We start from the raw sequence: 24,316 nt of genomic DNA, 5'->3' as shown, positions 1-24,316 counted from the left end.
CATGACGTGCCTGCAGGTTTATTCCACCTACTTCTGGCAATGACGTACGTTTTTAAAAATCTGGATATTATTTCCCATTTCTCTACAGATTTGCCGTTCCCACTCACAGCAGCTTTCCATGATGTTTTGTTGTAAAGAGGGCAGCACAGTGGTACGGCTGGTAGAGCCGCTGCCTCTCGGCGCCAGAGACCCGGGTCCGAGCCTGACCTCGGATGCTGTCTGTGTGGAGTGTGCACGTTCTCCCTGCAATCGCATGGGTTTCCTCTGGGTGCTCCGGTTGAGTATCGGGTAGCAAGGGACTACCTGGAGCCTTTCCTCCGTCCAAGCGGCACAGCTCAATGAAGCATAGTGCAATGGTCTGGATGCCGACACCTCCAATAACATTCACCTAGTTCAGGACAAAGCAGCCCATTGAACTGGGACTCACAACGACCACCCAAAATATACTCTCCTTCAGACTGAAACATCACCTATCCATTTTCTCCAGAGATCCTGCCAGACCCGCTGAGTTACTCCAGCATGTTGCGTCCAACTTTGGCATAAACCAGCATCTGCAGTTCATTTTCTATTACATCTAAACTAACCCAAATGCTTTTGGAGAGTCTGCAGGAGAATGGGGTTGAGAGGGAAAGATAGATCAGCCATGATTGAATGACGGAGCAGACTTGATGGGCTAAATAGCCTAATTCTGATCCTATAACTTATGAACTGATGAAGTAGTCTGCAGTTTCAGGAGATGCCAGCTGACAAAATCTTAGATTCTCAACGTTAAAATGGAAGATTGGATGAGTGCCACTGGAATGATAGGGCAGCACAGTAGAATTGTTGCCTTACAGCGCCGAGTTCGATCCTGACTATAGGTGCTGTCAGTACGGAGTTTGTACTTTCTCCCTGTGACCGTGTGGGTTTTCTCTGGGTGCTCCAGTTTCCTCCCACACTCCAAAGATGTACCGGTTTGTAGGTTAAATGTAAATTAAATGGTAAATTGTCCCTTGTGTGTAGCATAGTGTCAGTGTATGGGGTGATCGCTGGTTGGCGCGGACTTGGTTTCTGAGCTGTATCTCTAACGTCTGTCTATAGATTGGGTTTCTAATTCATCCAGGTGTAGATGTCAGGCCAGGGGTACGGGGTCAGTGTGCAACACTTCGGAATAATGGTCTCAAGCGCGCAGCAGTGGGAGGAGTTACCCCTTACCTTGCACGGTGTCCCACGGGTGCCTGCGTTACTCGCCGGGTCGCCGGTCTCCCACATGCTCTTCATGGTGGCCACATCCTCCGACAGGTTCGGAATGTCCAACGACGCGTGCCGCAGTGACTTTGTCGTGCCCTGCGCCAGCGTGCGTGCGAGAAGCAGAAAGGAGGAGAAAGAAGAAAAAAAGAGGGAGATAAGCGAGAGCAAAACTAATAACTGTCGACAAAAATGCAACAATTTGCTGGCATAACTTTGAGGTAACATGAGGTGAATAGATAGGGTAAATAGGGTAAATGCACAAATGTAGTTTTCCTGGATGAAGATACAAAGTGCTGGAGTTACTCAGCGGGTCAGGCAGCATCTCTGGAGAACATTTCGGGTCGGGACCCTTCTTCAAAATTCTGGCTCCTCTAACATGGGTGGGGGAATCAAAGATTAGAGGACATACATAGGTTTAAGGTTTAATAGGAAACTGAGCAACTTTTTCACATAGTGTTTGTTGGATATATGGAATGAGCTGCCAGAGGAGGTAGTTGAGGCAGGTCCTATAACAGCATGTAAAAGACACTTCAAAGGTACATGGATAGGACCGGTTTGGAGGGATATGGGCCTAATGCAGGAAGGTGGGACTCCTGTAGATGGGGCATGTTGCTCAGCGTGGACAAGTTGGGCCGAAGGGCCTGTTTCCATGCTGTATGGATTCTGGCTCTTAGGTTTGTGGAACAACCCAATTGGCAGCATTTTAACATCATGTTTCTATGCGTTATGGCTCTATGACCTGAAATGTCACTTATCCATGTTCTCCAGAGATGCTGGCTGACCTGTTGAGTTACTCCAGTACTTTGTGTCCTTTAAAAATTAGAGGCATATGGACCAAACGCGAGCAAGTGGTACTAGCTTAGATGGGACATCTTGGTTGGCATTGGCGAAGGGCCTGTATCCATGGTGTACAACGCATGACTCAAATTAACAATATTGCTTTCATTCAAGTTCTGGGTTCAAGGTGAATCAAAGGCCCCTTAGGCTAAAACCTGTGAATTTAGTAATTTTATGACAGATCATTGCAAAGGGTGGGGTAAATTTAATACTTAATAAAGTACACGTAAAATGTGAGATGTTCCGCTTTGAAAAAGAGAAATGAAAGACAATAATTTATTAGTAATGCAGAAACAGCTGTGGCATTTTTCATGAGCAAGTTTCACCATTAATTCCCTCCCTATGTCCTATGTTACAACTCTGAAACACTTTCAAATGGGCTACACTCGCTGTGGAAAGCAGTGGGACGTGCAGAGATCAAGAAGGGCTTGAACATCCTGTTTAAGGCCCTGTCCCACTGTACGAGGACACTCACAAACTCTCCCAAGTTTTCCCCTTGATTCGAACTCGGGTAATGTCGGGTAATGTCGGTAGCGAGTCCGTAGGAGCCCGTAGATGTTTCGTAGCGGTTCGTAATGCCAGCCGTAGAAACTCGGGGCATCAGGTAAGTCGGGACGTTTTTTCAAACAAGTTGAAAAATGTCCACGAGTTAAAAAAATAGCCTCGAGTACCTACGAACGGCTATTACCGTAATTCTCCGAGTTCGAATCAAGAGGAAATCTCGGGAGAGTTCGAGAAAACTCGGGAAAGTGGGACAGGGCCTTTAGCTTTCTCTAACCATTTCCCATCAGTCGATCTCAACACCTATCCACTCACACAGTGAGAGCTAAGGACTTGAAGCCTGGTGTGTATGGGGTGGAGGAGAGATTTGGGATGCGGTAATGTGTTGGTTCAAAGTTGAATGAAAAGTTGTTTCAAATCTGGATAAATTATTAGCAGGATTTAACAACCTCTTCCATCATTATTTCTCTAGATGCAACATAGAAAGCATTTTCTCAAGATGCATCACAGCATGTTTTGGGAGCAGCTCCATCCAGGACTGTAAGCAATTGCACAGAATTGCAGACGCAGCCCAGACCATCACACAAACCAACCTCCCTTCCATTGACTCCATCTACACTACACGCTGCCTCAGCAAGGCCACCAGCATAATCAAGGACCAGTCATACCCAGCTACTCTCACTTGTCCCGTCTCCAATCAGGCAAGAAGTACAGAAGTGTGAAAACACACACCTCCAGATTCAGGAACACTTTCTTCCCAGCTGCTATCAGGCAACTGAACCATCCATCCTCTCACCAACTAGAGAGCGGTCCTGAGCTACCATCTGCCCTCGTTCGAGACCCTCAGATTATCTTTACTGGACTTTAACTTGCACTGAAAGTTATTCCCTTCATCATGTATCTGTGCACTGTGGATGGTTTGATTGTAATCATGTATTGTCTTTCCGCTGACTGGTTAGCACACGACAAAAGCTTTTCACTCTACCTTGTTACATGTGACAATAAACTAAGCTAAACTAAACTAAACTAAACTATTAACATTGTGTTTAAGAAGGAACTGCAGATGTTGGAAAATCGAAGGTACACAAAAATGCTGGAGAAACTCAGCGGGTGCAGCAGCATCTATGGAGTGAAGGAAATAGGCAACGTTTCGGGCCCGAAACCCTTAGGTGAACCATTCTATAGACGGTTCACCTCAACTATTCCCAAGCAGCCAATCCCACTTTCCCAGCAAGCCTGAAGAAGGATCCCGACCCGAAACGTCACCTGTCCAGTCCCTTCACAGATGCTGCCTGACCCATTGAGTTCCTCCAGCACTTCAAACTTGTGATTCGCTCAAGATTCCAGCATCTGCAGTTTCTTGCATTCGCATAAGAAACAGCAAGGTGTGTGTCTAATGGTGATTTTAGACGCTCAGACTCCTAGAACAGATGATACAGGACTTTTATCCTGCTTAAATGTTATTCACGTTATTCCATTTATTATGTACCTGTACGCTGTGGATGGCTTAATCATGTATAGTCTTTCCACTGACAGGATAGCACGCAACAAAAACTTTTCACTGTACCTCGGTACACGTGACAATAAACTAAACTCAAAACTCGAAATCTCAATACCCAAATGCACCGTGAGAGAAAATGAATCAGATTACCTCAATAGCATTAGTATACTGTTCTAATCGATCGTCAATCTTTGATATGTTCGTGATCGGTTGGCTCTTCTTAACACTATTGCTGTCATTGAAAAAAAGTGATTTTTTAAAAAAAACATGCAAAATTTGCAAAAAGAAGCAATATTCGAAAGTAACACAATCATATGGAAACATCAGAAGAGGAACCATTATTTTCCAGCTGTTAACCTCTTAGTTTATTAACACGTAGAACTGTTGCTATGGGTGAATGGAAACAGATAGCAGATGCAGCAATTCCAATGATCAACTTGCTCCGTGATAAATCAAAGCTGATTTCCTTTTATCCTCTCTGAAATGAGAGTGGAAGGGGGCAGGGGATTTAAGCTTTAACAGAAGTAGGCAAAATAAGTCAGAGGGAGGTTCTCACCATGACCATAAAACATAGGAACAGAATTAGCCCATTCGGCCCATCGAGTCTGCTCCATCATTCGATCATGGCTGATCTATATTTTCCATCTCAACTCTATTCTCCTGCCTTGTCCCCATAACCTTTGCCGCACTTACTAATCAAGAACCTATCAATCTCCACTTACTTGGCCACCACTATCATCTGTGGCAATGAATTCCACAGATTCACCACCAGGCTAACAAAATTTCTCCTCATCTCCTTTCTAAAGATATGTAATTTGAAAGCTAAAGCTGTGCCCTCTGGTCCTAGACTCTCCCACTACTCTCCACACCCACTCACTCGAAATGTTGCCTGTCCATTCTCTTCATTGATGGAACATAGAACAGTACAGCACAGGAACAGGCCCTTCAGCCACAATGTACCAACATGATGCCAAGTTAAACTAATCTCAGATCCCTGCAATGGAGGGATATGGATTATGTGCAGGCAGACAAGAAGAGTTGGTCTTGGCATCATGTTCGGCATAGGCGTTGTGGGCCGAAGAGCCTGTTTCTGTGCTGTACCGTTCTATGTTCTATGAAGAGGAGGTTTACAAGAATGATCCCAGGATTTAGTAGATTAACCTATGATGAGCGTTTGTCAGCACTGGGCCTGGTCTCGCTGGAGTTGAGATGAATGAGGGGGGACCTCATTGAAACATACAGAATAGTGAAAGGCTTGGATAGAGTGGATGTGGAGAGGATATTTCCATTAGTGGGAGAGGCCATAGCCTCAGAATTAAAGGACATTCTTTGAGGAAGGAGATGAGGAGAAATCTCTTTAGTCAGAGGGTGGTGAATCTGTGGAATTCTTTGGTACAGAAGGCTGTAGAGGCCAAGACAGTGGATATTTTTAAGGTAGAGATTGATTAGTATAGGTGCCAGAAGTTATGGGGAGAAGGCAGGAGAATGGAGTTGGGAGGGAGAGATAGATCAGCCATGATTGAATGGTGGAATAGACACAATGGCCTAATTCTACTCCTATCATTTATAACCTTATGACCCATGTCCATCCATTCCCTGCTGCCTGACCCGCTGAGTTCCTCCAGGACTTTGTGTTTTGCTCAGACGAGAAGTGGGGTAAGTGAGTAAAGTTTGATAAGGTGGAAACAAAAACTGCAGATGCTGGTTTGAAGAAGGGTCCCGACCAGGAATGTCACCCATCCTTTTTCTCCACCCTATCCATGTCTCTCATAATTTTAGATATCTGTATTTGCTCTCCCTCCAACCTCCAGTGTTCTGGAAAAAGCAATCCAAGTCTGTCCAATCTCTTCCCGTAGCTAATACCCCCAAATCCAGGGATCATTCCATAAACCTCCTCTGCATCCATTCCAAAGCTTCCCCAGCCCTCCTCTAATGGAGGGACTGGAACTGCACATGTTGTGGGCTACTCGAGCCTGGATAGAGTGAAGGAGAGGATGTTTCCACTTGTGGGAGAATCTGGAACCAAAGGCCATACCATCAGAATAAAAGGACGTACCTTTAGAAAGGAGATGAGGAGGAATTCCTTTAGTCAGAGTGTGGTGAATCTGTGGAATTCATTGCCACAGACGGCTGTGGAGGGCAAGTCAATGGATATTTTTAAGGCGGAGATTGACTGATTCTTGATTAGTGAGGGTGTCAGGGATTATGGGGAGAAGGCAGGAGAATGGGGTTGAGAGGGAAAGGTAGATCAGCCATGATTGAATGACGGAGTAGACTTGATGGGCCAAATGGCCTAATTCTGTTCCTGGAACTTATGAGCAGTGCAGAAATATAACATAGGGACAAGAGTTAATGTGGCAATCAATGGGATGGTCTGTCAGGATATATTGCCACTGATCCCTTTGTAATCTTGTCCCTAGCTGCACTGTGCAGGTGTCTAACTCACCACCTTGCCATCTTTACCAGAATGATGCCTTGATTAGGTGCTAGTAGCTACAGGGAGAGGTTGGACACTTGGATTGTTTTCTCTGGAATGCCAGAGGTTGAGGGGAGATGTGATAGAAACACATAACACTGAGAAGCGCTTAGTCAAAGAAAACAGAACAAAGAATGATTAAACCACAACGGGAAGTTTCTGATGGCTGGGGATGAAGGAAGTGGTCATCTGTGTCACGCAAGGGATCAACACCACAAAATCTGATCTGCATGGAGAAGCTGAGGTTATGGCCATGAATGTGTGCAAAGTCATTTCTCCTTCTGTAGGTCTGCAGAGAGGTTGTACTAGATGAGAGAGAGTCATAGCAATAGATTCATAGTCATACAGCGTGGAAACAGGCCCTTTGGCCCAACTTACCCACACCGACCAACATGTCACAACTACACCAGTCCCACCTGCCTCCCTTTGGCCCATATGCCTCAATACCTATCCAATCCACGTACATCTAAATGTTTCTTAAATGTCACTGCCTCTGCCAAATGTCTCTGGCAGCTCATTCCATGCACCCACCACCCTTTGTGTAAAAAAAGTTACCCCTCAGGTTCCTATTAAATCTTTCCCCCCCTCACCTTAAACCTATGTTCTCTGGTTCTTGATTCCCCTACTCTGGGCAAGAGACTCAGTGTGTCTACCCGATCTATTCCTCTCATGATTTTGTACACATCTATAAGATCACCCCTCATCCTCCTGCACTCCAATGAATAAATTCCCACCCTGCTCAACCTCTCCCTATAGCTGAGAGCCTCGAGTCTTGGCAACATCCTCATAAATCTTCTCTGCACCCATTCCGCTGCCTCACATCGCCAGAGAACCAGTTTTGATCCTAATCTCGGATGCTGCCTGGGTGGAGTTTGCATGTTCTCCCTGTGACTGCATGGGTGTCCTCAGGGTCCTTCTGTTTGCACCCACATCCGAAAGAAGTGCAGGTTTGTATGTTAATTGGCCTCTAGTGTGGAGGGAATGGACGAGAAAGTAGGCTAACACAGAACTAGTGTGAATGGGTGATCGATGGTCAGCATGATTGGTTGGGTTTAGAATTGCAAAGAACATGGAATGAGAGGCAAGGGTTCAAGGGTTCAGAGAATGGAAGGTAGTGAGGTAGTATGGACAAGGAGAAGATGGACTGAAGGTCCTGTTTCCATGCTCTATCTCTAAATGAAGCTAGACTAAATCTAAACCAAATTGGGCAACCAGATCCCTGGGAAGTCTGACTTCGGGCACTGGCTTCAGACTTTAGAGCTACAGCATGGAAACAGATCCCTTTGCCCCACTAAGACAGCGCCAACCAGTGATCACCCTGTACAGTAGCATTATCCTCCACATCAGGGACAATTTACAATTTACATAAATTAGCCCACAAACCTGAACGTCTTTGGAGTGTGGGAGAAAATCGAAGCACCTGAGGAAAACCTATGGGGTCTCGGGGAGATCGTACAAACTCGGTACAAACAGCATCCGAGGGGGGGATTGCACCCGGGTCTCTGGTGCTGTAAGGCAGCTACTCTACCGCTGTGGCACTCTGCACACAATGACCCTTTCAAAAGTGTTGTGATGTGGGCTTTATCGGAGTGGTGTAACTGAGGGGTGGTGCGGGGGAGCGATCAGAGGGAAACCGAGGGAGCTCGAAGCTGGGTGAGAACAAAGGGACAGGTCAGGGGCTGATCACAGCAACAGTGCCACTGCTGAGCGTTCTTACCTTTTCTTTAGTGAGCGGTTCAGGGATTCCGTCCTCTCACTGATCTGGAAATCAGAAGCATAGCAGGGATTAGTCTTAGTGTTTCATGGCAACACACTTCTGCTGGCCAATTTTGACTTGAGCCAAGGCTTTTCATCCCTGAGAAACAGATTACTCGTTGGGCGTTACCATGGTGACCCCGCTGGCCTAATTCAGCCATGTGTCTTAAATAAAGACAGCAGAAGACGAAAAAGTCACAGGGTGCATTAATCAGATAGAGATGATAAACAACATTCAAAACATCAAACTAATTCCGAGGAAAGGCGGCACAAAGAACTGCAGATGCGGCTTTGCAAAAAAAGATGCAACTTGCTGGAGTGACTCAGTGGGTCAGGCAGCATCTCTGGAGGACATGGAGAGGTGACATTTCATGTCAGGACCCTTTTTCGGATTATAATGTTATAATGTAATAAGAAGGAACTGCAGATGCTGGTTTATACTGAAGAAAGACGCAAAGTGCTAGAGTAACCCAGCGGGTCAGGCAGTATCTCTGGAGAAAATGAATAGGTGATCTTTTGAGCCTGGACTCTTCTTCAGACACTATAGGTGATGTTTTGGGTTGGGACCCTACTTTCAGACTGAAGAAGGCTTCCAACCCGAAAAGTCACCTATCCATTTTCTCCAGAGATGCTGCTTGACCCGCTGAGTTACTCTAGCACTTTGTGTCTACCCTGCTTCAGACTGATTGGAGGAGAGGGGGAAGAGAGATAGTGGTTGGGCAAAGCTTGGTAAGTGATAGGTGGATGCAGGCGAGCAGGGTTGATTGGCAGATGGGTGGACAAAGGCCAGAGATGAAAAGGAGTTAAAAAGGTGTCAGATAGGGAAAGAATCACAATCACAATAATACTTTATTAGCCAAGTATGCTTTGCAACATATGAGGAATTTCATTTGCCAAGTCAGTCACACAAATACAAACTAACAGAACACACAAAACTCATTTTAACATAAACATCCAGCACAGTGACTCCTCCACATTCCTCGCTGTTCCACAATCTCTTCCCTTTGCTGTCCCGCAGTCGGGTGCCTCAAGCCCTCCATTGACGGGACGATCTTGACTCCCGTAGCCAGCGGCATTTGTGGCCCTCCGCGTCGGGGCGATCAAGCTCTTGCATCAGGGGAATGTCAGCTCCCCCGCGTCGGGTGATCGAACCCCACATCGGGGCTGGTCAAGCCTCTGCGTTCGTTGGAGCTCCCGACATCCACAGCCTCTCCCGACTGCGGACTCTTGACGGTAGATATTAAGTCTGCGCCACGCAGTGGGGCCTAAGGTCAGTCTGAGGAGGCCTCCAGCTACATTGATGGCAGGCCGCAGAGCAACCGGAGATGCGACCCGAAAACATGGCATCTCCGGCAAGGTAAGAAACTGAAAAAAAAGTTTCCCCCTCCCCCTCCTCCCCCCCACATGAAACAAACAGGAGAACATTTACACAAACTTATAAAACACACTAGAAATAAAAAAAACAGACTGTTGGCGGGGCTGCCAATCGTTCGGCGCCCCTGGTGGTCAAGGGGAGTGAAATGTGAACAAGAGTGAGGGATACAGGTGGAAGGGGATGTGGGGAGGTGAGATAGTGGGAGAATTGGGTTTGCACTAGGGAAGAAAGATGGGAGAAAAAGGGACGTTGTTACCTAAAGTTGGAAAGCTCAATGATCATGCCATTGGGTTTTAAACTATCCAAGTGGAATATGAGGTGTTATTCCACGCACTTGCCAGGCTTTGTCCCAGACTCACCTCTTCTCCAGCTTTCTCCCTCCCTGCTACAATCTGTCTGATGAAAAGCCCTGACCCAAAACATTTTGGATGTTTGCAGACATTAAAAAAAAAAGAAACTCAATGTATAGAGAGAATTAGGATATTAATTCCAAAGATGAAATGTGGACCTTAAAATGTAGAATAATCAACTGTGGTCATCAAAAAGTAATCCGATGTCCACAAACTGTGCCTGATCATTCGGTAACTTCAATGCTTTGGAGCATTCAGCTTTTGACCAGAGATGATGACATCTCCTTGGTACAGGCCATTACAGAGGAGGGAACTAATTAAGGGAGGGGAAGTTTGAAAGATTTTCTTTTAAATGTGGAAATACTGCCACAAATATTTTCTTCATTAAATGAGCAAAGAATGGATGCAAGAGGCCAAGCCTTCCACGAAGAGATGGCCAATTACATGCTCAAATATCTGTTTATTTCAGTGCCCAGTTAGCTGATTCAAGGCACATTACTCGACATGGTAATATAATGGAACCCAGGACAACAGAAGAAAATAAGATGGAAGATTGAACTGTCAGCCTTGGATAACAAACTCACTTGAAGTCCGGGTATCAAATTGAACTCACAGAGTCTTAGAGCAACAAGAAACAGGCCCTTCGGCCCACCTTGTCCATGCCAACCAAGTTGGCCTACTGGGCTAGTCCCACTTGCATGCATTTGACCCACTTCCCACTAAACACTTTCTACTTAGTAAAAAACTAACAAATGGGGCGGCACGGTGGTGCAGCGGTAGAGTTGCTGCCTTGCAGTGCCAGAGATGTGGGTTTGATCTCAACCACGGGTGCTGTCTGTATGCAGTTTGTACATTCTCCCTGTGATAAGCAGGGTTTTTTCCAGGTGCTCCGGTTTCCTCCCACACTCCAAAGACGCGCATGTTTGTAGGTTAATTGGCTTCTGTAAATTGCCCCTAGTGTGTAGGATAGAACTAGTGTGTGGTGTGATCATTGGGCGGCATGGACTCAGTGGGCCGAAGAGTTCCATGCTGCATCTCTAAACTAAACAAATTCACTTAAAGTCCAAGTGCCAAATTGTACTCATAGAGCTACAGGAAACAGGCCCTTCAGCTCACCTTGTCCATGTTGGCATGCTAGGCTAGACCCATTTGCCTGTATTTGACCCATGTCCCTCTAAACACTTCCTACTTAGTACACGGCTAATAATTCTACCACATTAATATTTTAAATGGTATCTTTAAATGGTATTAATAGGTCAGATTAGATCCCATTTGGAGTTAATTGAAGTTTGAAGGTTTTGAAGTTTGCAGGTTAGTTTATTGTCACGTGTACCCAGGTACAATAAAAAGCTTTTTGTTGCGTGCCCTCCCCGGCCAGCGGAAAGACAATACATGATTACAATCGAGGCTTCCATAGCGTACAGATACAGGATAAAGGGAGTAGAGGTTTAAAAGAGTGGAGAGATTGTAATGTCTGATTGGAGACATTGTAATGTATGATTGCAGATCCGCCTCTGGGACCAGCACGCAGAGACTCGCCTGGCTTGGACGCCATCTAGGAATTGGGAGGGAGAAGGGAGAGAAGGAACAGGTTGAGGTGCCTCATTTTAACTGCACATTCGATTGACTCACCAGGCAAGTTGTTTCTGAAGACATCCCGTCATCAAACTCTTTCTGAAATTACAGACACAGGCGATAGGAGATAGAAATGCCATGGAAAATAACAGAAAACACAGCAACAGCCCAAGTATTTTGCTGGTGTCATTGGCGGGTTTACAGGGCAGACTCCAAGAGAGAATTCAATGCTGCAATCGGCAAATCCATTTGGCATTGGGGAAACCAAATGAAAGACATGGCGGCCTGTGATTCTCCCTGACTTGTTTCCATATCACAGAACAGAATGCAGCAGGTAGTCATGTTTAATGCAATTGATCATATAGCTTCCCAAGCAGAGGCATGAAAGATTAAGATGAGTTTCTCTATTTCTACCTGCATGCAAACATTCCTTGTTAAAACTGCTTGTGGAAGTCTGGGAATAGACCATGGTCTAATCTCCCTCCATACCATCTCAGCTTATGAAGGATATGCACATTCCAGGAACAATCATAAATCAGATAATGGCATTAAGACAGTTACTTATTTAATATGAATAGCCAGCGAGGCGGCACAGTGGAGAGCAATCACTCATTCATGCACGCGCACACAATCACACGCACACTCGCGTGTAGTGTATATATTTGTCTGTGTGCAGTGTGGATTCACCCTGTGACTGCGCGCAACTGCTCCGGGTGCTCCGGCTGCCACCCACATCCCAAAGACGTGCGGGTTTGTTAGTTAATTGACTTCACTAAATTGCCCCTAGTGTGTAGGTAGATGAGAAAGTTGGATAACATAAAACTAATGCACACAGGCGATTGATGGTCGGCATGGACTCGGTGGGCTGAAGGGCCTGTTTCCAAGCTGTATCTCTCAACTAAATTAAAGCTAAACAAAAAAAGGACATTAGCTTTGATGAGCTGATCCTTTTATTCAATCTTAGCTGTATCTCTAAACTAAACTAAACTAAACTATAATAACAAGGAACTGCAGATGGTGGTTAACCAAGATAGACACAAAGTGCTGGAGTAACTCAGTTTTTGAAGAACGTGGACAGGTGACGTTTCGGGTCGGGATCCTTCTTCAGACTCTAACTAAACAAACTCACGGCAAACATTAGTTTTTAAAGCCTTTACTGCAATCTTTCATATAAGGGGCTTCATTATGATATTGCTGTGAGGGCCTGCTACACAGGGCGGCACGGTGGCGCAGTGGTAGCGTTGCTGACTTTTCACACAAAGGGTGGTGGTGTATGGAATGAGCTGCCAAAGGAGGTAGTTGAAGCAGGTACTAACACAACATTTAAGAAACATTTAGACAGGCACATGGATGGATACGACAGGTTTAGAGGGATATGAGCCAAACACAGGCAGGTGGGACTAGTGCCGATGGGATATGTTGGTCAGTGTTGGTAAGTTGGGCTGAATGGTCTGTTTCCACTCTGTATGACTGAGATTAGTTCATCTTGGCATTATGCTGGGCATAGACATTATGGACCGAAGGGTCTGTACCTGTGCTGTACTGTTCTATGTCCTTACATGTATACTAGCTTGTGGGCACCATTTACCAGATGAGAGTACAAGATAATGTAAAATACATCAATTACATCATACTTTATTATTTGCTGAGGGAAGCAAATGTTTTTTTTAAGGTTGCCATAACGACCAATTGTCAAACTCAGCACTAACATCCTCTCTACAAGTGGGTGCCCACATCTGAATGCATTACTTAATAGTTTAAACTTGCACAATGCATAACCTCAATGTTGAGCAAAGAACTTGGAAGAGGACAGCACTGGAACAGGCCCATTTGGTGCAGTCTACATCAATCTTGGCTAATTGTTTTTGCAAAATCCCACAATTTTAAAATAGGATCGAAAAGAAAATTAAGTATCAAATTGATTCAGCGGCACAAAGCAATTACTTTGTTGAATGGAAGGGTGTTGGCAGGACCTAGAACGAAATACAGGTTCACCACTGGTTTTCTGGCACCCTTGGTTCCAGAGCCTTGTTGCAATATTCGTTCTGCCGGATCAACAGCGGTCACGGCCCGCAAAGTCGGCTTCAGAAGTCGGCAATGGGAGCAGATTCGTTGTCTCCGGCTGGCCTGGAGTTCCAGATTTTGTACGTTCTCCCTGTGACCGCGTGGGTTTTGTCCGGGTTCTCCGGTTTCCTCCCAAAGTCAGCAGGTTTGTAGGTTAATAATTGCCTTTTGAAAATTGTTCCTAGGGTGCCGAAGGACCTGTTCCACGTTGTATCTAAAAAGTCTAATTTACGGGATCAAGCTAAACAATTGTCCCATTTGGTTTTTTGAATTGCCTCTCTGTAGCTCCGTAACTGCTAAGTCAAAGACAGCCACACTGAAAAGAGTGCACCACAATTTAAATCTGCCCTGAGGAAACTCCCCAATCTACATCGAATGACTAGAAACAAGAAATACTTTAGCAAAACACATGACGTTTTCACACTTGACTCATTGTGATACTCGTTTGTCATCCCTGGATGAGAATTTTTAAATATAATATATTACATTCATAGTGTGGAAACAGGCCCTTTCACCCAACTTGTCCACACCGAGCAACATGTCCCATCTACATTAGTCCCACATTTGGCCTATATCCCTCCAAAACTGTCCTATGCATGTACCCATCTAAATTATTCTTAAACTTTGCAATAATCCCTGCCTCAACTACTTCCTCAGGCAGCTCGTCTCATACACTCACCAGCCTTTTGTGTGCAAAAGTTACCCCCTCAGATTCCCACTAAATCATTCCCCCTTCATGGTAAACCTATGTCCTCTGGTTCTCGATTCCCCTACTCTGGGCAACAGACTCTGAGCATCTACCTGATCTTTCCTCCCCTGAATTTATACACCTTGAGAAGACCACCCCTCATTATTCTGCACTCTAAAGTTCCAGGCTAATCAACCTTTCCATTTTACACAGACCCTCGAGTCCTGGCAACATCCTCGTAAAACATATATTAATATTTAAATATGTATACTATATATATATGTGTGTTTTTCACAGTTAAGAAATTCTGTAAATTCAGTTTCTTTAGACATTACTAAGTAATTGCATAGATTACGTTAAATGAGATAGCAGCCTTAAAATATCTCCGTTGCACACTCAGAATTGTAAAAGGGAGTCCATCTTCTCAGCTTATGCAGACAGCAGCTCCTAATTCAAAAGCTAATGGCCTGTGTTTGTGTTCAACTATCACAAGTAGTCATATCACTACCTGGTAGCTATAGATAAACCATCGGCAGTTGATCATTGGGAAATTAGATACAATGTGCATAGCTTTCTGTTGCACCACTTCAATGTTGCTTAACTTCCTCTCTCCACTATAACAAAAAATATATGATGTGTCGTTAAGCTGGAAAGAGGGCAGGAGAGATTTACGAGGATGTTGCCAGGACTCGAGGGCCTGAGCTATAGGGAACAGATTGGACTTTATTCCTTGGAGTGCAGGAGACTAAGGGGTGATCTTAGAGAGGTTATCTGAAATCATGAGGGCAATGGATGCACGGTCTTTTGCAGAGGATAGGGGAATCAAAAACCAGAGGACGTAGGTTTAAGGTGAGATGAGAAAGATTTAATAGGAACCTGAAGGGCTACTTTTTCACAGAGGGTAGTGGGTGTATGGAACAAAGTGCAAGAGGAGGTAGTTGAGGCAGGCAATTATCTATTGGCAATTCCTGTACCTGTCCAAATTTCAAGAGAGATGATTAACCTTTTACCCAGAGTAGGAGAATCAAAAACAAGAGTACATATGTTTAAAGTGGGAGGGACAATATTTAATACAAACCTGAGTGACAACCTTTTCACTCAAAGCTTGGTGGATGTATGGATCGAGCTGTCAGAGGAGGTAGTTGAGGTAGGTACTATAACATTATTTAAAAGATACTTAGACAGGTACTTGGACAGGAGAGGTTTAGAGGGATATGGGTTAAAGCATGGGCAGACATGGATGAGTTAGGCTGAAGGTGCATGTTGACTTTCATATGAAGAAAGACTGGATAGACTCGGCTTGTACTCGCTAGAATTTAGAATATTGAGGGGGGATCTTATAGAAACTTACAAAATTCTTAAGGGGTTGGACAGGCTAGATGCAGGAAGATTGTTCCCAATGTTGGGAAAGTCCAGAACAAGGGGTCACAGTTTAAGGATAAAGGGGAAATCTTTTAGGACTGAGATGAGAAAAACATTTTTTACACAGAGCGTGGTGAATCTCTGGAATTCTCTGCCACAGAATGTAGTTGAGGCCAGTTCATTGGCTATATTTAAGAGGGAGTTAGATGTGGCCCTTGTGGCTAAAGGGATCAGGGGGTATGGAGAGAAAGCAGGTACAGGATACTGAGTTGGATGATCAGCCATGATCATATTGAATGGCGGCGCAGGCTCGAAGGCCGAATGGCCTACTCCTGCACCTATTTTCTATGTTTCTATGTTTCTATGTTTCCACGCTGTATGACTCTATGACCCTCTATGTTTAATAATGTCTCATTTTTAAATGTATGTATAATTTTAACTTTGGCATATTAGCAGTGAGGAATCAGAGAGGAGCAAGCTCATGAAACAGATTTGATAATATAACATACTAGACTCGTTTTCCTTTGTTGAAACGATAATGCCAATGGGTGGCACAGTGGTGGAGCTAGTAGAGCCGCTGCCTCACAGCGCCAGAGAACCTGGTTCGATCCTGACCTCGGGTGCTGTCTGTGTGTGGAGTTTGCATGTTCTCCCTGTGACCGCTTGAGTTTCCTCCGGGTGCTCCAGCTTCATCCCACATCCCAAAGACGTGCAGGTTTGTAGGTTAATTGGCCCTCTGTGAAAATTCTCCCTCATGTGTCGGAAGTAGAAGCGGGAGATCGATGGTGTGTGTGTGGACTCAGTGGGCAGAAGAGCCCATCTCCATGTTGTGTCTCCAAACTAAACTACTCCAATAAACTACTGATAAAGACTTGTTTTACAAGCACGACAACAATCATTTCCACACATGTTATATCTGCAGTGTTGCTTTACAGGATTTGCAACTAAGGAAGTGAGGGATATTGTCCATCTGGTGAATGGAAAATGGAGTCAGGAAATAGGAAACAGGTGCTTCAGTTGCCCAGGCAACCAGCGATACAAACAGCTCCTTCTTTAAAAGAGGAACACACTCTCAATGCGCAAGTCAGGTTAATTGACCCTCTGTAAAATTGCCAGAGGTGTAAGGAGTGGATGAGAAAGTGGGATAACATAGTCATGAGTCAAGAGTGTTTTGTTGTCATATGATACATGGAAATGCAGGAATTGGAGGTATATGGATTATGTGCAGGCAGATAAGAGAGTGTTTTGGATCATGTTTGGCACGGACATTGTGGGTTGAAGGGCCTGTTCTTGAGCTCTACTGTTCTATTGGGACGACAGATGGCGCAATGGACTAAGTGTTCGACTGGCAACCGGAAGGTAGCCGGTTCGAATCCCGCTTGGAGTGCATACTGTCGTTGTGTCCTTGGGCAAGACACTTCACCCACCTTTGCCTGTGTGTGAATGTGTGTGAGTGATTGGTGGTGGTCGGAGGGGCCGTAGGCGCAGATTGGCAGCTACGCTTCCGTCAGTCTGCCCCAGGGCAGCTGTGGCTACAGAAGTAGCTTACCACCATCGAGTTTGACTGAGGAGTGAATGAATAATGCGATGTAAAGCGCCTTGAGTATTAGAAAGGCGCTATATAAATCCCATCCATTATTATTATTATTATTTTCTTTCTATGTATGGGACAAGTATATTTCTATGTATAGGACAAGTATTTTTTTACACGGAGGGTGGTGGGCGTCTGGAACAAGCTGCTAGGAGTGGTGGTGAACGTAGATACGATAGCAGTGTCTAAGAGATTTTGGATAGGCATGTGGATATGCAGGGATATGGATAAGGGTTAGTCTTGGACTCATGTTCGGCATAGACTTTGTGGGCCAAAGGGCCTGTCCCTGTGCTGTAATGTTCTATGTTGTATGTAAGTGAGGTAAGGTCCCTTCTACAATGAACATTAGGCCAGTTCCATCTTGCTGCTCAATGCACAGTGTGAGTGACACTGTAATGCTGGGGTTTGTTAATGCACCATCTGGTAGATAAATGAAAACCTTACTGGCAGCTGCGAGTTAACTCATGCTCTATTGTGTCTGCTACAACACGCGTCCAAGCGGGGGAGTTTGGGTCAGGGAGGGAGGAGGGGTGATGGAGGGAGGTGGGGGAGAGGGGAAGGGGAGGGGCGATGGTGGGAGGTGGGGGCAGAGTGGAAGGGGAGGGGCGAGGCCGGGGAAGGGAGGAGGGAGAGCCGACGTAGATTAGGGTGGGGGTGGAGGGAGTCGAGGCGCGATGTCAGGGGAAGGGGAGAGGGAGTTGGTTGGGGAGGATAGGGAGGGGTGGGGAGCGAGGAAGGAGGGGAGGGGAGAAGGAATGAGATGTGAGGAGAGGGGGGCGGATGGAATAGGGAAAGGGGAGGGAGGAGTGGAGGGGAGAAAGGAGTGGGGAGAGGGGAGGAAGTGTGTGGAGAGGGGTGGAGGATGGGGAGAGGGGAGGAAGTGTGTGGAGAGGGGAGAAAGTGTGTGGAGAGGGGTGGAGGATGGGGAGAGGGGAGGAGGGTGGGGGAGAGTGAGAAAGGGTGGGGAGAGGGGGGGATGGAAGGGAGGAGGAGGGAGAGGGGGAGGAGCGAGGCAAATGTTCAAACAGCTTACACTATGCACATCGACGGGATAGGCACCCACTTCAACGGTCTGCATGCATTGGAGATGGAAACTGATTTAAAAAAGACCATACATCGTGCTGGCAGCACTGCTAACGCCACACATTGCCAAGCTAATACATGTAGTTGTAGGCAGTAAAGGTGAATGCTGCATATCAAAGAGATATCCTTTGAAGTGAAAGAGTCAGAATCCAGCCAACCTTCGCCCGAGGCATGTTACCCCCCAGGATGATGACTGTGTTTTAGAGTTTCATGCTGTTTGCAAACTTTGTAATATTGTGTCATTATTAATAATGTGTAATTTCCTCCAGAGATGCTGCCTGACCTGCTGATTTAATCCTGCACTTTGTGATTTGGTCTCTTTTTAAGTACCTCCTTGTCTATTTATGGATCCATGAATCAAAATATTAGTCCCCCATGTCTTCGTACCTGGCCTGTACATCAGTCATAGAGTCATTCAGCACAGAAACAGGCCCTTTGGCCCAATTCCTCCATGCAGACCAAGATGCCCCATCTAAACTAGTCCCATTTGCATCATTTAACCCACATCCTTCCAAATCCTTTCTTTCCATGTACCTATCCGAGTGTCTTTTAAATGTTATTATTGTACCTGCTGGAACTACCGGTCTCTGACAGCTCGTTCCATATAACCACTACCCTGACTGAAAAAGGTGCTCCTTATGGGTCTGTCCCACTTAGGCGATTTTTCAGGCGACTGCCGGCGACTGTCAAGTTGCCGACAGTCGCCTGAAAAACCGGTAACTAGAACGGCGACTGACACATAGTGGATTACATACACATTGCTTCCTTCACCAGCCTGTTATACAGGCGGGGGACCGGGGCATGCGGGGAAGGCGCTGTCTGAGTGAAATTCACACGGTGCAAAATCAAGGTGATACAGACACACACCGCGATGAACAGGAAGGTTGGCGCTCTAATTAAGACGGCTAAAGCGTTATTCAAGACTTCAAACAGCTTTAGAGAGCAAACAAGTACACATTCAATACTGTGTGACAAACACGATTTGGAAGTTTGGCTCACCAAAAAAATCAATGGGAACTCAGGAGTTAACACATGGACAGTTTAGAGGAATATCATACAATTGGGTCTATTGTGAAGATGGTTAGCTTGAAATCGCCGCTGGCACACCATAATGTTATCCTAGACATTCACCAAAAGCCACAAATGCATCAGGCCAACACTATTTAGGATCACAAACATTTTTGTGCAGCAAGCAGTGCATTTTGCAGAGCATTCATTCTTAAAATAATGCAAGTCGGACGGCACAGTGGCGCAGCAGTAGTGTTGCTGCCTTAACAGCGCCAGAGACCCGTGTGAGGTCCTGACTACAGGTGCTGACTGGACGGAGTATGTATGTTCTTCCTGTGACTGCGTTGGTTTTCTCCGGCTGCCTCCCACTCTTCATGAAGGGAAGAGATTTTATACACCTCTATATGATCACCCCTCAGCGCTCCAAGGAATAAAAGCATTGCCTGCCCAACCTCTCCCTATAGTGCAGGCCCCCAGGTCGTGGCACCATAGGTCAGTAAAGCACTGGGTCTGTCTGGCCCTTCAGCCCACTATGTCAATGCTAAACTTACTGCCAAGACCAACTATTATCCGCCTGCACGTGATCATTCGCTGCATATCATGTGCCTATCCAAATGCCTCTTTAACACCACTATCGTATATCCCTCCACCACCAGTCCTGGCAGTATGTTCCAGGCCCCACCACCCTCTGTGTCAGAATCTTTCCACACTCATCTCCTTTAAACATGGCACCTCTCTCCTTGACATTTCCACCCTGGGAAAAAGGTTCCGACTGTCTACCGTATCTATAATCTTTATTATAATTTTATATGAATCTAATCAGGTCTCCCTGCGACCTCTGGCAGTCAAGAGAAAAAAGTGCAAGTCTGTCCAACCTCGCCCTGTAACTAATACCTTCTAATCCAGGCATAATTCTGGCGAACCGCCTCTGCACCCTTTCCTGTAATGGGGCGGCCACAATCACAGGGAGCATATTTTGTATAGGAGGGAACTGCAGATGCTGGTTTACACGGAATATTGCTAAAATTGGAGTAACTCAGCGGGACAGGCGGCATCTCTGGACAGGAATGGGTGACGTTTCGGGTCGACACTCGACCCAAAACGTCACCCATTCCTTCTCTCCAGAGATGCTGCCTGTCCCGCTGAGTTACTCCAGCATTTTGTGTCTATCTTGGTAATATACCTTGTTGGCATGTCGGGTCCTTGCAATGTCTTCTTTCCCACATAACCATCTCAGGACTTATATGGCGTTGTTAGCCTTGTGGATCTTAGTCTTTACACATGCCAAAGCAAATATAACCGCTGCCGTTCTTACCTTAATAGTTGGGCTCTTGGGGCTGAGTGGGACAAATGGGTCCTCCATCTCACTACCTGAAACACTCAGCACCCTTTGCCGTTTCTCTGCTGCCTCCATCCTTCGCTGCTCTCGCTCTTCCCTCATTCTTCTCTTCTCCTCCTGCGCGAGAACCAAGTGTAATGTTGTTGGAGGTCTCCGCCCAATATAACTTACAACAATTTGAACTGTAATTTATAGAGGGCTCTTAAAGATAGCAGAGTCGGGGGGGTATGGGGAGAAGGCAGGAACGGGGTACTGATTATGGATGATCAGCCATAACAGAGTAGGGATTAACAGGTCCCTTTCAGAATGGCAAGCAGCGACTAGTGGGGTGCCGCAAGGCTTGGTGCTGAGACCGCAGCTATTTACAATATACATCAATGATTTAGATGAACGGATTCAAAGTAACATTAGCAAATTTGCAGATGACACAAAGCTGGGTGGCAGTGTGAAATGTGAGGAGGATGCTATGGGAGCAGGGTGACTTGGACAGGTTGGGTGAGTGGGCAGATGCATGACAGATGCAGTTTAATGTGGATAAATGTGAGGTTATCCACTTTGGTAGCAAATACAGGAAGGCGGATTACTATCTAAATGGTGTCAAGTTGGGAAAAGGGGAAGTACAACGGGATCTGGGGGTCCTTGTTCATCAGTCAATGAAAGTAAGCATGCAGATACAGCAGGCAGTGAAGAAAGCAAATGGCATGTTGGCCTTTATAACAAGAGAAGTTGAGTATAGGAGCAAAGAGGTCCTTCTGCATTTGTATAGGGTCCTAGTGAGACCACACCTGGAGTATTGTGTGCATTTTTGGTCCCCTAATTTGAGAAAAGACATTCTTGGGTTTATAAGGTTAATTCCCGGGACTGTCATATGCTGAGAGAATGGAAAGGCTGGGCTTATATACTCTGGAGTTTAGAAGGATGAAAGGAGATGTTATTCAAACATATAAGATTATTAAGAGTTTGGACATGCTAGAGGCAGGAAACATGTCTGATGTTGGGGGAGTCCAGAACCAGGGGCCACAGTCTAAGAATAAGGTGTAAGCCATTTTGAACGGAGACGAGGAAACACTTTTTCTCACAGAGATTTGTGGGTCTGTGGAATTCTCTGCCTCAGAGGGCAGTGGAGGCCGGTTCTCTGGATACTTTCAGGAGAGAGCTAAATAGGGCTCTTAAAGATAGCGGAGTCAGGGGATATAGGGAGAAGGCAGGAACGGGGTACTGATTGGGGATGATCAGCCATGATCACATTAAATGGCGGTGCTGGCTCGAAGAGCCAAATGGACTACTCCTGCACCTATTGTCTATTGTCTAAATGATAAAGATTATTTATTGGAAGATTCCTACATTGTAATCCCATGGGAAGACCAGGCATTCTTATTCCCACACTCAGAATGACTTTCCAAAGCTAGCGACTGAAAATTATTCAACTGAGGCCAAGACTCTCAATTACAGCACTTAGCAGAGAAATAGGTTCTGACTGTCTACCTTATCTATGCCTCTTATAACTTTGTATACTTTTATTGGGTCTCCCTGCAACCTCCGACGCTCCAGTGAAAACAACGCCTAGTGAGTTGGTGTCGTGACTCAACAACTATAGGAATTGCCATTAAGGCGGGGAGCGGTGCCTACCTCCTCCTTGGCCAGCAGCTCCTGCTCCTGCACTTGTCGCAGCTGCTCCTCTTCCTCTCGTGCCCTGCGCCGCTCTTCCCTCCTACTCTTCATCTCCTCCAGCTCCAGCTCGTTGTCATGGCCCCGCTGCCTCAGCCGCTCGTACTCTTGCGTCTCCTTCTCGTCCAGACTGCGGCGGATCTGCTCCAGCTTCTGCTCCGCCTCCAGCCGTGCCAGCTCTCCATCCTCTTCCGCTTCCGGCAACTCGCTGCGATGGGGGGGCAGAGCACAGCGAGATCAAACATCTACCGACAACATCAACTCAAGAAGCGCTCGACATAAACATTGCCCCAAAATTAATGCAGCTTCACTGTTGCTCCTGCAGCAATCTGTGGTGCAGCAGTAGAGTTGCTGCCTCACAGCCAGCGCAAGAGACCCGTTTGATCCTGACCTCAGGTGCTGTCTATGTGGAGCTTGCACGTTCTCCTTGTGGGGTTTTTCCGGGTACTCCGGTTTCCTCCCACATCCCAAAGACATGTGGCCTTGATGTTTATTGGCTTGGGTAAAATTGTAAATTGTTCTAGTGTGCAGGGATTGCTGGCCAGTGTAGATTCGGAGGGCCGAAGGGCCTGTTTCTGCACTGTATTTCTAAACTAAATTAAATTAAACATGGAAAACTGTTAAGACACACAGATTAAATTACAGTGAAAGGGGGATTTGGTTAATTTTACCTGCACATGCGACATAAATATGGAAGAGGGATATGGTTAAGGAAAGCAAGTGACTGCAAGATTATATACAAGGAAAAGCTAATCTTAATGTTGTAGTCTGGTCTCCTGGCTAGATGTAATGTGAATGGAAATACAAAGCCCAGGCCAGCTGGTCCAATATTATGTGAGTTGTCAGCATTGTGTGAGGAAAATGACAAGAATGCCAGAGATTACTGGATCACTTCCTGGATCTGTGTTTCATTGTCTGAGTTTAGGAAGACCAAGCCAGCTGCAACTGCTCTAAACATCACTGAACCAGGAAAGGCAATTCATCAGCCGAGGTGGAGACACCAGGAACTGCAGATGCTGGTTTAATAAAAAATGACGCAAGGTGCTGGAGTAACTCCGCTGGTCAAGCTGCATCTCTGGAGAGCATGGATCGGTGCAGTTTCGGGGCGGGGCCCTTCTTCAGAAGACTTCATCAGAGTTCTATACTTTATACAAGCAACAATTGTGCAGCACAGTGGCGCATTGGGTAGAGCCACTGACTCACGGCACCAGAGACCCAGGTTTGATCCAGACCTCAAGAGCTGTCTGCTCAGAGTTTGAACATTCACCCTGTGACTGCGTGCGTTTCCTCCAGTTTCCTCCCGCATCCCAAAGACATGCAGGTTTGTAGGTTGTGTAGGAAGGAACCGTAGATGCTTTTTTAAATCGAAGGTAGACACAAAATGCTGGAGTAACTCAGCGGGACAGGCAGCATCTCTGGAGGGAAGGAATGGGTAACGTTTCAGATCGAGATCCTTCTTCAGACTGATGTCAGGGGAGGGGGCCGGATAAAGATAGAATGTAGTTGGGGACAGTTATGGGCCTGTCCCACTGACGCAACTTTTTCGGCCACTGCCAGTACCCGTCATAGGTCGTTGCAGGTCGCCGAAAATTTTCAACATGTTGAAAATCCAGCGGCGACCAGAACAAGGTACGACTCTTTGGGCAACTACTCACGATCATACAGGCTTCACCCCGTGACATGTCGTGAGTAGTGAGTAGTCTCCTCAGTCGCCCAAAGAGTCGTAGCGTCTTTCTGGTCGGCGCTGGATTTTCAACATGTTGAACATTTTCGGCGACCTGCAACGACCTATGACGGGTGCCGGCAGTCGCCGAAAAAGTCGCGTAAGTGGGACAGGCCCATAAGACTAGTGGGATCCCACTCCTGGCCACATCTTCCCATCTCCACACCTTTCTGCTTTCCACAGAGACCGT

The 24,316-nt window shown here is 46.0% G+C and overlaps 1 protein-coding gene across 4 annotated transcripts in view; it reads right to left on the bottom strand.

Annotated features, from left to right (window-relative positions):
- The window catches only part of LOC116984701 (non-muscle caldesmon-like), a 168,339-nt gene that overhangs the window by 30,321 nt on the left and 113,702 nt on the right, over nt 1-24,316 (bottom strand). For 3 of the 4 annotated variants that reach the window (XM_033039017.1, XM_033039014.1, XM_033039015.1), the window contains exons 5-10: nt 22,365-22,611; nt 20,712-20,852; nt 11,658-11,699; nt 8,263-8,306; nt 4,220-4,301; nt 1,195-1,326 (exon numbers count right to left, since the gene is read on the bottom strand). In XM_033039017.1, coding sequence (XP_032894908.1) covers nt 1,195-1,326; nt 4,220-4,301; nt 8,263-8,306; nt 11,658-11,699; nt 20,712-20,852; nt 22,365-22,611 — 688 coding nt within the window. The remainder of the gene's footprint in view (nt 1-1,194; nt 1,327-4,219; nt 4,302-8,262; nt 8,307-11,657; nt 11,700-20,711; nt 20,853-22,364; nt 22,612-24,316) is intronic. The other variant, XM_033039016.1, reaches the window with a different exon arrangement.

This window comes from Amblyraja radiata, chromosome 20 (assembly GCF_010909765.2).
Source record: "Amblyraja radiata isolate CabotCenter1 chromosome 20, sAmbRad1.1.pri, whole genome shotgun sequence".
NCBI classification, from domain to species: Eukaryota; Metazoa; Chordata; class Chondrichthyes; order Rajiformes; family Rajidae; genus Amblyraja; species Amblyraja radiata.
The sequence above is the reverse complement of the archived record's forward strand: the minus strand, read 5'-3'. Positions and strand labels throughout refer to the sequence as shown.